The sequence below is a fragment of the Orycteropus afer genome, unplaced genomic scaffold, assembly GCF_000298275.1.
Source record: "Orycteropus afer afer isolate SDZICR_OR568_19922 unplaced genomic scaffold, OryAfe1.0 scaffold00179, whole genome shotgun sequence".
Classification (NCBI taxonomy): domain Eukaryota; kingdom Metazoa; phylum Chordata; class Mammalia; order Tubulidentata; family Orycteropodidae; genus Orycteropus; species Orycteropus afer.
Window position 1 is genome coordinate 468328 of NW_006921766.1, and position 15594 is coordinate 483921.

Consider the following 15594-nt stretch of genomic DNA (forward strand, 5'->3'; position numbering starts at 1 on the left):
AATCCTACTTCCGTAGTGATACTGCCTCGGAAACCCAAGGAGGGGTCGCTATGAGTCGGGTTTGACTCGACGGCACATAACAACAACAACGTATATGTATTGTGTGTGGGGGTGGGGTGGGTGGGGTATTACAGGGAGAAGTGTTGAGAGATATAAAGGAAAGCCTCAGGCAAATCCAGAAATTCTGGTACAAACTTTGCTTCAGAGTTCAGAATTGGTTCTAGAGGAATCAGGGAAGGATCCCTGGAAGAGGTGTTATGCTCACCAGCTGGATCTTATAGGATGGGCAGCATTTGGGCATATGGGGTGGGAGGCACAGATTGCTAATATTCACTTTACACATGGCATCTTTTCAGATCTGTGTGCACTCTGGCATTAACAGTTATAAAGGATAATGATAGTCCATGATACTGGAAAACTGAGCAAAGCTGGATGGGGCAGCCTTGTGTGTCTGACATCATGTAGGGTGCTTGAGCCACATGTGGGCACCAGATGTTTTGCCATGCAGCAGCACTGATGTGTCTACACTTATACTCCACTTACCTGTCATCTTTGCATGAATTTGCTTTTGTCCTAGACATTTGGTGCTGCAGACTGGGAAGTGTTCCACATCGGAGAGAGGATCTTTCTTGCAGTCGCCAACAGTCACAGCTACGATGTTACAATGCAAGTACAAAATGACTCCTATATCATCAACTCAGTCATCTATGAGCTGAATGTCACTGCACAGACTTTCGTTAAGTTCCAGGATATTCCTACCTGCAGGTACACCTGAAGGCTGGTGGCAAGGGCAAAGCTTATTTTGAATTTTGCATAGTATCAGATCACCTTTTCTCCAGGGGAAATTGAGTAATTACCTGACTTATATTCATAACCTTTGCTCTAATAACCTTCAAATGGCATGGTTCTGCAGAATAACAGACTAATGACAACAACAAAAAATTACTGTTAATGTTGCTTTGGAGGCAAAACAGGAAGTCACAACTAAATATCTTACTTTCTGTTGAGCTAAACCAATTTCAACTTTTAATTGAGTTACGTGTCTATGAGTTACAGTGCAACCAAATGGTAGCTTATACTGTCTACAAGGTAAAATGGTTCCATTTGCTTCTTTTCCTCCAGCCTTTGAGAACTCAGTTATGATTGAAGAAATCACACACACAACTGGCCATTACCTCAGCTGAACTTCATTGCTTGACACATGGTGACATACTCAGTATGGGCCTCTTCAATACATATGGTCCTGGTCACCCCTTCAGAACCAAATCAACCCCCTATTGTGGGATGTACCCCCAGATATGATCCTGCTGATGGAGGAAGGAATGATGACACAAAGTCATTCCTCTTCCTGTCCCTGCATGTCCTGAGACACTTCCATGGACCCTCACATTCCCCAGCATCCTGCCTGAGCCCCTGCTCTAAGCCAGCCCCATCATTTCCTCATGACCTGAAGATGAGTCTCAACAAGATAGTGTGGTTCCTCTGTTCAGAACCCTGAGGCCACCAGACACAGAGGTAGTGGCCTAGATTTTGGTATGAGTCTGACTCTTGGTTGTTGTATAGCTGAGGCCTCAGTTTCTTCATCTGTAAAGTTGGGGCAGGACCTGTGGGAATCAGAGAAGCGTAAAGCAGAGTCAGGATATGGGGCCTTCTTGGAGGGCAGGGTGCTGGGAAGTGCTTCCAGGAGGCTCCTTGTCCAGCCCCACAGAACTGAGCTGTCTCTGAAGACAGACTAACCCTTAGCAGAGCCTTAGCAGATCTATGACAGAATGTATCCTATGAATTTACAAGAAGAAGCAGAGTGTCTCAGTGTAGGGGAGGCTCGTGTGTCCACAGATACTCTTAGGTATCTGAACAGCTGTCAGGGGAAGGAGCCAGGCATAAAATGGGTGACATCATAGTTGGTGTCCTCCAGATGCTACCTCCAGAAGGGAATCCAGCATGTGTGGTGTGACCATGAGCTTGGAACTTTCCTCTAATTATTTGGACCTCTTAAAAGTGAGCAATTAAGTTACATCTTCCCAGAATAGACCTAGTTCTTGAGTAGTGCAAACATTTAACATGCTCTACTGCCAACTGAAAGGTTGGAAATTTGAGTCCACCCAGAGGCAGTTCAGAAGAAAGGCCTGACAACCTACTTCCAAAAAAATCAGCCATTGAAAGCCCTATGGAACATAGTTCTACTCTGACACACATGGTGTCACCCTGAGTGGGCATCAATCTGATGACAACTGGTTTGGATTTTTTGTTGTTGTTTAGAAAAGACCAACTTGCCATTTTACCTTAAGAAAATCACTCCTCCCCTTTGGGCCCTGGCTCCTCGTCTGGTATTTGAAGAGTTGGCTTCAAGTCATACCCCTCCCCTTCTGCCTGCATTCTCTGGAACATCTGTGAATAACAGGCCCTAGTATCTGCTCACTTGTCTCTGCAGTGCCCTGGACTGGGAGTTCTTCTCTGTGGGAGAAGATTATTTCCTGGTGGTTGCCAATTCCTTCGATGGAAATACCTTCTCGGTAAACAGTATTATTTACAGGTAAAGAGCTACCAAAAAGCAGTGTCTCTCCTACCACCTTGGTTCACCTCTGGGTAATCTCATCTAGCCTTGCAGGTAACCAGAGGCTCAGAATGAGTCACAGGCCATTGCCTAAGTAACATTTGTCAAGGCTTCATCCAGCCTATAAATCACCTGGTGCAGGGTGCATCTGAGTGGGGGTGGAGTCTGGGTCACTGCCCTGCATTTAATGAGGTGACTCACTGATCACACTGATTCAAAGAGCTTTGGGTTCTACCTGGAGGTGCAGCATATAGATAAATTAATCTCAGAGCTATTGATATTTTAACCTTATTAAATGTCCCCATCCAAGACAATGGCATGGCTTGCCATTTATATCCTCCAATAAAATTTTACAACTCTCCTCATAGAAACACTATGTCATGGTTATTAAATTTTTTCCCAGGTGTCTTACAAGTATTGGAATATGATGAATGGGATTTTTAAAAAGTTCCATTTTCAGCTCTTTATGTCAATAATCCATTTCTGAGTCTTATCACCTATCAACAAAAATGAGTTGGGTTTCCACACCTGTGGCTTCCAGCCAAAAAAAGACAGGCATATGAGTTGAACATTTACCTCAAGTAGATACTCTCCTTGGAGAGAACAATCATGGGAGAAAGAGGGCTGCTTATGCACAGGGAGACAGCTCAGAGGGCAGGAGTCCATGGAGGGATGGACACAGGGAAGAGGTAACTATGGGGGGGAGCGAGAGGGGAGTTGTTGCATTGTGGTAAACTGTGGTCAATAACATGAGACAAAGTATTTGTGAACTGCTGTATGGAAAGTGAATTTGCTCTGTAAATCTTCACCCAAATCACAATTTAAAAAAAAAAAAAAAAAAGAGTTGGGTTTCTACACATCAGCAATGAGAAATCTGAAAGGGAAATTAGAGCGACAATTCCATTTATAATAGCATCTAAGAGAATAAAATATTATTGTTTAGATCCCATTGAGTCTGTTCCAACTTATAGTGGCCCTATGTAAAATATCTATGAATAAATATAACCAAGGACATGAAGGACTTATACAATGAAAGAGGTTAAAGAATACTTAAATAAATGGAAAGATATTCTATGTTCATGGATTAGAAGACTTGTTAAGATGTTATCAATACACCCACTCCTCATTTATTGACATTGTTTTAGGTTCCAAAGATCAGGTCATTATGCAAAAATCGGCATTATGTGAAAATGGAAGATGACCACATCAGATCACAAAATGGAGGATGATTACATCATTATACAACTGCCAAATTACATCATTACATAACTGCCAGATTATATCATTACATAACTGCAAAACTACTGAAAATTATGATCTAGTCAACTTGACACACAATCTTAACCAGCATAGCCAGTGTTACTCTCACCTCATACCTCAGCCTTCATTACTGCCAGATATATGTCGTGAATGTGCAAAATAGTAGGATCATAAGTATTTTGCTATTATTGTAAATGCAAAATGTTGAATAGTGAGATAGTTGATAAAAGTGGAGTAGCTGTACTACTCAAAAAGATCTATAGATTCAACACAATCCTAATAAAAATTCCAATAGCCTTCTTTATAGAAGTGGAAAAACCAATCCTCAATTAATGTGGAATGGCAAGAGGCCCCAAACAGCGAAAGCAGTACTGAAGAGAACAAAATAGGAAGACTCACACTTCCTGATTTTAAAACATACTATACAGCTATCATAATCAAAAAAGCCTGATACTGGTATAACAATAGACCAAAGGAACAGAATTTTAAGTCCAGAAATAAACCCATACATATATTTATGATCAACTGATTTTTGACAAGAATACTAAATCCATTCAATGGGGAGAGAATAGTCTCTTCAATAAACAGTGTTGGGAAAATTGGATTTCCATCTGCAGAAAAATGAAACAGGATCCATACCTCACACCACACACAAAGACTAATTCAAAATGGATAAGGACCTAAATAAAATTCTTGGAAGAAAAAGTAGGGGCAGTGCTGTCAGGTCTCCCTTTTAACAATGGATTATCTAACATAATAACAAAAGCACAAGCAGCAAAATACAAAAGGGAAAAAGCTATCAGACCTAGCTTTTTAACAATGAATTATATAATAACAAAAAAAAAAAAAAAAAAAAAAAAAAAAAGTGGGACTTCATAAAAATTGAAAAAAAAAAAAACTTATGTTCATCAGAACACTTTACAGAAAAAATGAAAACACAAGCTATCGACAAGGAGAGTATCTTCAGGAACCACATGTCTGACAAGAACCTAATAACCAAAAATATATGTAATTTTGATGACTAAACAACACAAAAACAAATAACCCAATCATAAAATGGCCAAAGAGTTTGAATAGACAATATTTTGCCCATAGAATCCTTCAGTATTGCAACTTGAGGTCTGAATTTTTTCTTCAGTTCTTTTAGCTTGAGAAATGCCAAGCATCTTCTTCCCTCTTGGGTTTTTAACTCCAGGTCTTTGCACATTTCGCTATAATACTTTGTCTTCTCAAGCTGCCCTTTGAAATTTTCTGTTTAGCTCACTTACTTCATCATTTCTTTGTGTGTGTATATTCTTCATCTCCATAATTATAACCCAAGATATACATTCTACTTCCACACCAGACTCAGTGGGGAAAGCAGGTGTTTCTTAGCAAATGAAGCCATGGACAGTATCTCAGAATGGCAGGAATAATGAGCTAATTGGGTGGGACTGATGTGAGAGCAACTGGACCACGCCTGCCCAAGGCTGACTGTGTTTCTCTCTACAGGTGGCAGGGTTATGAAGGCTTTGTGGCCGTGCACAGCCTCCCAACCTTTGGCTGCAGAGACTGGGAGGCCTTCAACACCACGGCTGGCTCCTACCTCATGTACTCCAGCGCCAAGGAACCCCTGTCCAGGGTTCTGAGGCTGAAGACAGTGTAAAGGGTCATGGACCTGCCTGGCAAGGGGCCATGGGACAAGGGGATGGGGCAGGACCCCACCTCATGCACCAATATGTCCCTGCCTAGACCTCCCAAGAAGCCCAGGGATCTTCAGATGGGGCCCATGGACAGCACCCCTGCCTAGATGGGTGGATGGGCCATGGGAAAAGCTCCCTGTAGGCCAAGGGGTTTAAGAGGTCTCAGCTCCAGCAGGCTGACCATGTACAATTGGGCTGTCCACCTCAGCAGTCCCAGCCATGGCCCCGACTAGAGCTCACCTCAACCCCAAAACCCCCCTGGTGTAGGAGCTCAAGGACCAGTGATACCACACCAAGACCCTGGTTGGTTTGGTGGTGCTTTAGGGGTAACAGGACCCCCTCCTGCAGCCATCATGTCTTAAAGGAGAAGTTTATATCATATTGTACCTCAAAAAAATGGTGCATGGTCATACTGATGACCCTGCCCCTTCCACACACACCCAGTTTCTAACACAGGTTTTGTTGCTTTGTTTTCTATATTTACTACCAATTATTTATTGTGTCTTATCTATACTGAAACATATTTATAATGTTGTTTACAAAACCCCAGCTGCATCTCTGTGTTTCTTGGGGGACTCTTGGTGATGTGTAACAGGGGCTTCAAACATGCTCACTGATGAGAGGAACTCATCCACAATGGCAGATGAGGGGTGTGAAGGGCAAATCAAATTCCACTTCTGAAATCAATGCAATCTATTCCACTTCTCTGACAACAAATATAAGAATGAATTACAATCTATACTCGATTCTATTCAGTCCCAATTCAATTTCCTATGCACTTCCTCCTCTGACCCTGACCACCCAGAACTAGATCAGAGCCTTCATATTAAAAGGCATATCCTCCAGACAGCCAAGCAGGCCCAAGACCTTAGATACCACCCACAATCTTAAGAGTTCCCATGATACCCCTCACTTCTAACCTGCTAGCTACAAATTTGGTGGTTCCCTTTACCCCCTCAGGATACTAGTCATAAGCTCATGGGTTCACAGCTCCCTCATTACTGACTTGCTGGCTCCCACTGCTCCTTCTAGTTTGATAATTTGTTAGAATGCCTCATAGAACTCAGAAAAGTGCTGTACTTACTGTTTTATTACAGCAAAAGGGATACAAATGGAGAGATCCATAAGGTGAGGTCTGGCAGGGTTCCTAACGTGGAGCTTCCATGTCCCAAGAAGGGACACACTGTCCTCCCACATTCACTGATGTCTTCCACCAACCAGGAAGCCCCTGGAGATTCCATATCCAGAGCCTTTATGGGGTCTCATTGTATAGCATCATTGATTCAATCAGCCTTCCATCAGGAAGGGCTGATATTACACACTAAGTCTTTCTGGACTGTCAGCCACTACCTCACTGCCATAATATGATCTGGAGCCTTCTTCAAAGACATTTCAATCACTGGGAACTTTCAAGGGTTTAAATGTTCTTTTTCAGGAACAAGGACAAAGACCAAATACTCTGGGCAATATTGATCTTAAATCTCACAAGGGTGCACCTTTCTCTGCAGGTGGCTTCATCTCTCTGGGTTTCAGCTGACCCATAAATACATCAAGGTCAAGTCAGGAACCCCAAGCTCCTGGCATGGGCCTGCCCTAGGAAGCCTCACTGGGCCACAGGAGCCATGCTTTCTATTCACAGCCTGCTGCCCTAAGGGTGTGACCTAGTTAGTGCAGCAGGCCTTACAGTATGCAGGACATGGAAGCCTTCTGGGCAAGTGCTTTCTCAGCTCCCTCCTCTATCAATGACCTGAACCTATATAGTCAATGTGCCCACTGCTAGGTTAAAGGCATCCTCCTCCTGCTTGTGGTGGGTTGGGGCTTCTGTCTGAAGAGACATTGGCATAATACTGGGAATATGGGTGGAGGAGGTCCCACCACCCCAGGCAGGCCTTCAGGGTGGGAAGGAAAGGACTATGGGACTGACTACAGCTATGAGATCACAGGGTCTGTGGGCCCTTATGCCTCTATGTTTAGAAAAGGAGAAACTGAGGACCAGGCAGGAGAGAGGGCTTGCACAACAGCAAAGTGAGCCTAATCCATGTGTTTGTGTCCTGCCTGGCCTAGAAGAGAGTGCAGGATCCTTGAGACTGAAAAGTGATCTGGGGTGGGACCCAGGGCCAGCTTTATGGGCAGATAACCTGTGAAGTCACACTGGGTCCTATGCACGGGAGGGTCTGTGGTCAGAAGGGTCCTGTGCTCAGATGGTCCAAGCTTTGTGTAACCTTCTGCAGTCACTACCTAAAAATTATTCATTGTTTTTGAACAAGGAAAGTCCTGGTGTGTTCACTTTGCCCTGGGCATTATAGATGACATAGCATCCTGGTTTGAGGGATGAATGAGGATCCAGGCAGAATGCAGGAGCATAAGCCTGAGAGAAGATGAAGGTGTCTGGAGTCAAGGCTTTTCTTTGTTGTCCTAGTTATCTAGTGCTGCTATAACAGAAAAATGACAAGTGGATGGCTTTAACAAATATAAATTTTTTCTCTCACAGTTTGAGAAACTCAAAGTCCAAATTCAGGTCACCAACCCTAAGGGAAGATCCTTTTCTCCTTGCAACATCTGTGGGCCCGTCATTCCTTGGAGATCTTCATGTGTCTTGGCTTCAATCTTCCCCCATATCTAGGAGATTCTCAGCACAGGGACATTGGGTCCAAAGGACACATTGTGCCCCCAGCTCTTATTTCTTGATAATAGTGGGGGTCCCTTTCCTCTCTGCTGATTTCCTTCTCCTTTTATCTCTTGTAAGGTAAAAGATGTGACTCAAGGTAGGGTGTGACTTGAGTAAGGATGTGACTTGAGTCATACCCTCTTATAAGCCTGTGACCCCCCCATGACCTCATCCATGGCACACCCCACACTGATCCTACTTCATTAATATATAGATATTGGGATTTCCAACACATCACAAAATGAAGGATAATTGCATCAGGTTGTAAAATGGAGGACAGTAACACAATACTGGGAATCATGGCCTAGCCAAGTTGACACATATTTTGGGGGGACACGATTCAATCTATGACATTCTACATTTGGGCCCCCAAAATTCACATTGTTGCCACATAAAAACCACATTCACTCAATCATATCATCCTAAAAGGCTTAAACTGACTCCAAGTCCAAAACCTCCTCTTCTGAATCATCTAAATCAAATATAGGTGAGACTTTAGGTGTAGTCCATCCTGGGACAAAATTCCTTTGCATCTATGAACTTTGAAATCTTTACTTCAAGATATCTGTTTCCAAAGTATTGTGGTGGAACAGACACAAGGTAGACCTATCCATTACAAATGAGAAAGGGCACCAAGCAAGTCCAAAACCCAGAAGAACAATTTACCTTTGCTCTCAAAGACTTGAAAATAATCCTCTGTTCTCTGAGGCCATAATGGCAATGGCCCTGACCTCTAGCTACCTTTTAAAAATAAAAGATGGGGCAACAAATAAGTGTATAGATAAATACGCTAACATGCGATTGTAGCTGCTGTTGCTGTTGTCCAGTGAGCATCTGACTCATGGAGACCCCCTGCACAACAGAACAAAATGCTGCCTGGTCCTGGGCCAGCCTCATGATTGGCTGAAAATTGGAGTGTTGTGATCCATAGGGAGTTCACTGGCTGATTTACAGAAGTAGATCACCAGATCTTTCCTCCTAGTCCATCTTAATCTGGAAGCATCCCTGAAACATGTTCAGCATCATAGCAACACAAAAGCCTCCGCTGAGAGATGGGTGGTGGCTGCATTGACCAGGAATCAAACCCAGGTATCCCGCATGAAAAGTGAGAATTCTACCACTGAACCAGTACTCCCACCAGAGTGTATGATTGGATGTGATAAGTAGATTAGCCTAGTAGCTTGCACCAAAAAAATGTCACAGTGACCAGCTTATCACACAGCACATGAAGATATCAAATAAGCTCATAGATCTAGATTTGGAGAGAGATCAGATCTGAGATCAAAACTTGGAAGTTACTAAACTGGTGATAGGAGTTGAAGCCAAGGGACAATTTGACTGCTAACCAAAAGGCTGGCAGTTCAAACTCACTAGCCACTCCTCAGAAGGAAGATTGGGCAATCTACTTCTGTAGTGATACTGCCTTGGAAACCCAAGGAGGGGTTGCTATGAGTTGGATCCAATTCAAGGGCAGTGAGTTTGGTGTGGTTCTTGGAAGTCAGTTATTAATTCATTGCCTCTCAGCCCTACATGCTCCCTTCAGTGTGTGCTCTGTGAACAAGTTCCTCAAAGGCTGTCTCCTTAACATGAGCCTAGTGAGGCTCAAGAGAGGACACTGGAGGGATGCTGCAGGAGAAAGAGGCTTCCTGCAGTTTCCAGTTCCAGTGGGCTCTATGGTATGAACAAAAGGCAATCCAGGGGAGCCCCTCTTAGTCATTACCCAGATTTGGTCCCTCTGTAATTTTGCAACCTCAGTCTGGTAAAAGCCTTTCTGTAGACTTTTCAATACAAAAGGCAGAGCACGTATGGTCCCACTTTTCAGAGGCCCCAGACAACTTCCCCATCCCTGCCCAGCCTACATGTAGCCGCCTGTGCCAGAAGGTCACACATAGAGCAGCACACCTTCTGCAAGCCCCACCCCTGGTCTGTGTGCTCTGAAGGTCTCCTGCCCACTGGCACTTGAACTCCTTAGGAAGGCCTACTATTTGTCTGCTCCAGACCATCTCTGGCCTGGCTGAGCCAGGGACTCTTCTGCTGCCTGGTGGTCAAACCAATCCTCTCCAAAGAGGTCTGAAATCCTTCAGGTTTGTCCTTCATGGGATACTCTCTCTCAGCCCTAGGGTACCTTACACAGGTTCCTTATATCTTATGCTGTTTGTGGTAGTTAAGTTTGTGTGTCAGCTTGCCTGGGCCTGGTTGAGTGGCTGGGCAGCTGGATGTAGTATTCCCCATGATAAGACTAGTAATCAGCTTCATGGTGGAATCTACTGTGTACAGCTGAGTAGCTGCCTTAGGGCTGTGGTCTGCTTCCTGTATATAAAAAGCCTTGGGGAACTGTCTCTAGCTTATGGCATGCTTGAACCCTGCATGTAGCCATGTTGTTATTCAGCAGTCTGCCATACTCTGCCGATCTTGACACTTTCAATGGACTTGAAATAATGGCCTGTTGTGTGGTTTGGTAACATTGGGACTGTGCCATTTTATTTTCAGCCTTAGACTTGTTAGCCTCAGCAGCCAGTAGCTGCCTGAGTGAAGAGATGCCTCTAGCTTCAGTGGGCTGGGAGCAAGAGGCAGAGCTGAAACCCAAGGTCGAGGGGCTTTCACACAGACCCTAGAGCCTGGCACATTGAACTCAGACTTCCAGCCTCTCAAACTGTAAGAAAATAACCTCCTGTTTGTTCAAGATATCCCATTTGTGGTATTTCTGTCAGAACAGCACTAGGTAACCAGTTGTTGCTGTTATCTGCCATCATGTCAGCCCCCTACTTTTGGTGACCCCATGCACAATGGAACAAAACACTGTCCAGTCCTGGGTTGTCTCCACGATCAGTTGCAGATTAGACTGTCCTTATATATTACAGTCACTCTTTATCATAGTTAATAATTCCTTACATTGAATTTCCCTGTTTAATTTACTGTGTGTTTTCTATCTTTGGATTGGATCCAGAATGCTATAACCAAGGAATAGTGTATGGATAGAGAAGGGAGGAGGCCCAATCTCCTGGGCTATAGCTCTCCATGTGTAGAACTTGAGCAAAGGCCAGCTGAAGAATTCCCACATACGTTTCACCCAAATTTACTAATTGTTTACATCTTACCCCATCCACTCACATACTCCCTCTTGCCCTCTCTTTCCCTCTGTCTGTGTCTCTTTCTCTCCTGAACCATTTCAGAGTGAGTTGCAGACATAACTCCCTCTACCACTAAATACTTCAGTGTGAATTTTCTAAGAACAATGACATTTTCTTTTATAATCACCATTCAATGACCAAAATCAAGGAAATTAACTTTGCTACAATGCTCTGCTTTACTACTAAGCAAAAGGTTCAGACCCACCCACAGGCACCTCAGAAGACAGGCCTGGTGATCTGCTTTCAAAAGTTCACAGCCTTGAAAACCTAATGGAGCACAGATCTACTCTGACACATGAGGTCAACATGAGTAAGAATTAACTCCACTGCAACTAACAACAATAATTATCTAACCAACACTCCATGTTCAAGTTCCACCAATTGTTCCAATATTGTCCTTTATATAACTCTTATTTTTCCTGGCCAGTTTTCATGTTTCTTTAGTCTCCCTTCCTCAAACTTCCTCTGTCTTTCTTGATCTTGATGTTTTCTAAAAGAATGTCCCTCTATCTCAATTTATTTTATGCTTGCTCGTAAAACAGCCTGTGTGTTTTGGCTGTGGCATTGTAGTCTCCTCAGTACAGCCCCTCAGGAGGCTCTGGCTGTCACTTGGTCCAATGCTAATGATGTTCATTTAGACCACTGGGTTGTGTGGAGTCTACCTATTCACTCTTGTCAAGCTTCCTTTTTTTTTTTTTTTTCCATTTTTAGTTAATATGTAATTTGTGGCATAGTGTCTACAGCATTTGACTGCTAACCAGAAGGCTGGCAGTTCAAACCCACCAGCCACTCCTCGGAAGGAAGGTTCGGCAATCTAATTCCGTAGTGATACCACCTTGGAAACCCAAGGAGGGGTCACTATGAGTAGGATCCAACTTGACAGCAGTGTGTTGTGTTGTATTTGTTGTAATTTATGGGGGGATACTTTGAGACTAAATAAATAATTCTATGATTCCTCAAACATTCACCAATTCATTTTAGATATGGGCTTTCCTTATCTTTCTTCTTTGGAACTCCATGAACTCTTTCAATCTAAGGGGGTTTTTTTGTTTTGTTTTGTTTTGTTTCCTCATCATTTTCAATTCTGGGAAATTTGTCTTCATTGTTTCTTCAAATATTTCCTCCTCTTCAAATATTTTCACTCTCTCCTTCTGAGACTTCTATTATCTTGATGTGGATGTTTCTACTTCTTTCTTTCATATTGCTTAGCTTTTCTTATGTATTTTCTTTCTCTTTTTTTTCCATGTCTTCTTTTTTCTGAATGATTTTCCTATCTGGGTCTTCCTTGGCTGTATTCATCAGTTATGGATTAAATTGTGCCCCAAAAAAAGATATTCTGATGTTCTAACCCCCAATACCTGTGACTGTGACCTTCTTTGGAAAAATAGAGCTTTTCTCTGCAAATGTTATCAGTTAAGTTCACCAACTCATGCTGGGATAAGGTGAGTGCTAATCCTAATACCTTCTGAGTGTCATGTTACAGAAGAGAAAGACAGACAAGGAAACAGAGTCACACACAAATGGAGGACAGCATGTAAGGATCTGTCTACAAGCCAAGGAATGCCAAGAAAACACCCAAGACTACAAAAAGCCAAAAGAGACAAGGAAGGATTTTTCTCTAGATCTGACAGAGAGAACATGGTCCTGCAGATGCCCTGAATTCAAACTTCTAGCATCCAGAACTGTGGGAAAAAAAATAATGTATGTTGTTTAAAGCAACCTACTTTGCAATATTTTGTTATGGCAGCCCTAAGAAACAAAGACTGTATCTGAGTCTGGGTTATCTAGAGAAGCAAAACTAGTGAAATAGCTCTGGTGGTGTAGTCCCTAAGGCATTTGACTGCTAACCAGAAGTCTGGTGGTTCAAACCCACCAGCCACTCCTCAGAAGGAAGATTGGGCAATTTACTTCCGTAGAGATACCGCCTCAGAAACCCAAAGAGGGGTCACTATGAGTTAGGATCAACTAGACAGCAATTAGTTTGATTTAGAGAGAGGGAAGGAGAGAATAAGTGAATTATCACAAGGAAATGCCTTTTGCTGTTGTGGAGGCTGGTAAGAGCCAAGTCCTAGAGGTTTCTCCTGATTCATGTAGCTGCAGGGGCTGACAAACCCAAGATCAGCAGGTCAGATGGCAAACTACTGGTTCATGGGCTAAAGAGGCTGAGGAATTCAAGATAGGCATGTTAAGATGGCAGGCTACTAGCTTACAGGCTATGGAAGCCAACGAATCCCAAGATCTGCAGGTAAGATGATGACAAGCTTGTTGCAGGATCCAGCACAAGTGAGGTAGTTTTGCCAGAACATCTATCTACATAGTATCTACCTATGTATCTATCTATGTATCTATGTATCTATGTATCTATGTATCTATCTATCTATTTATCTATCTATCTATCATCTATCTAGTACAGGTAACATCCCCAAAGAAACTCCCTTTACAACTCATTGACTGACCACATCATGGGGGACGATTATATCATTCCGTAACTGCCAAACCACTGAAAATTATTGTCCAGCCAAGTTCACACACAACCTTAACCATTACAGACACCATTCTGTCATTCTGTGATTTATTCCATCTCTTGTATTTTTTTATTCCAACTACTATATTGGATGGAAGGTTGGGCAATCTACTTCCGTAGTGATACTGCCTTGGCAACCCAAGGAGGGGTCACTATGAGTCAGGGCCGACTCAACAGCACATAACAACAACAACATTATATTTCATATATATATACATATATATATAACCAAACTCACTGCCATCGAGTTGATTGTGACTTATAATGACTCCCTTTTGATTTCCAAGATGGTAAATCTTTATGGAAGTAGATTGCCCAGTCTTCCTTCTGCAGAGTGGCTGCTGGGTTTGAATCACCAACCTTCTGGTTAGCAGTCAAATGCCTTAGGCACTATGCCACCAGAGCTCCATGTATGTGTTTTCTTTGTTTAATATTACTTAAATCTTCCATTATTTCTTTTAGTCTCATTAGGCTAATTTCAAATTATTATGTTTTTCTCTGTTCTAATATTTCTGGTTCACATAGACTCTATAATTCAGGCTTTTGAAATAATTGCTCTCTTCAAATACCATGCTATTTTTATCTATGAACTCATTTCCCCCTGGAGTATTAGCTGCTGTGGGAAGTAAGGTGTGTGGGAAGTTCCCCCCAGTCCATGTCAGCCCCAAGGAGCTCAGGGAGTGAAAGATGGAATGAATTCCAAGTTAGATGCCCAGCCACCAGAAAAGCCCATCATATCACTAATCACCCTATGAAACATCTCCTCAGGTCAGGGCTTCACCCTTTGCCAACCTCTCCCCCAAGGAACAATATTGGCAGGGGCAGGAAAGTATAACTCAGATTGTGATTCACAAACCCAGGGGCATCTGGAACAGATGACATGGGAGTAGTTCAAGTCTACTTGTTTTTCAGTTCCTCATAAGCTTGGCCCTGACTTTATTCTTACAGACACCTGCACAAAGCTATGAGTTTCCCTAGATATTGAAGCAAGGATGATTTGTCCCAGGGTGATGGTGGGGGAGAAGAAAGACATGCCCAATAGTTCTTTCCCTATTTTATCCTCATACAGTCTGGCCTGGATGCCTCCTGCCCAAGCAAAAGACACCATCACAGACACAATAGTTCAACAATGCCTCCCACTGCACCTCCATGCCTTGGTATCTTCCCTCTATAGTTCCTCTGAGGTTGATCAGCATTTGTCCTAGTTTAGTATCTTGGTGGGAATTAAAATCTAATGGTTGTATCATCTGCAGGTAATTACACAAATGTATCTCATCTCTTCTCTGCCAGTTTCAGAATCTTATTTTTTTGGGGGGGCGGGGGAGTCAGGGTGGTCAGTAATATATTGAATAGACATGGTGAACAGGCAACCTTATTTCTTATCTTAAGAAGAATACACTTAAAGTTTCTAGTGGTGCAATGCCTAAGGCATTTTACTGCTAACTAGAAGGCAGGCAGTTCAAACTCACCAGCCACTCTTCGGAAGGAAGATTGGCCAATCTACTTCCATAGTGATACTGCCTCAGAAACCCAAGGTGGGGTCACTATGAGTCAGAACTGACTTGAAGGCAGTGAGTGAGTGAGTGTTATTAAGTGTGGTATTTGTTTTAGGAAATGAAATTAGCAGGTTAATAAAATTTCCTTCTATTTCTAGTTTTCTATGGGCTGTTTTGTGAATAGATGTTGAACTTTTTCAAATGGCTTTTTTGCATCTATTGAGACAAACATGTAATTTCTCTCCTTTAAATCATTAATGTAGGGAATTACAATAGATT

General features: G+C 42.8%; 1 protein-coding gene across 1 annotated transcript in view; it reads left to right on the forward strand.

Moving 5' to 3' along the window:
• Positions 1-5459, forward strand: part of TSPEAR (thrombospondin type laminin G domain and EAR repeats) — a 311553-nt gene extending 306094 nt beyond the window's left edge. The window contains exons 11-13 of the mRNA XM_007947301.1: positions 578-765; positions 2432-2533; positions 5306-5459. Coding sequence (XP_007945492.1) covers positions 578-765; positions 2432-2533; positions 5306-5459 — 444 coding nt within the window. The remainder of the gene's footprint in view (positions 1-577; positions 766-2431; positions 2534-5305) is intronic.
• Positions 5460-15594: the final 10135 nt, after the last annotated feature.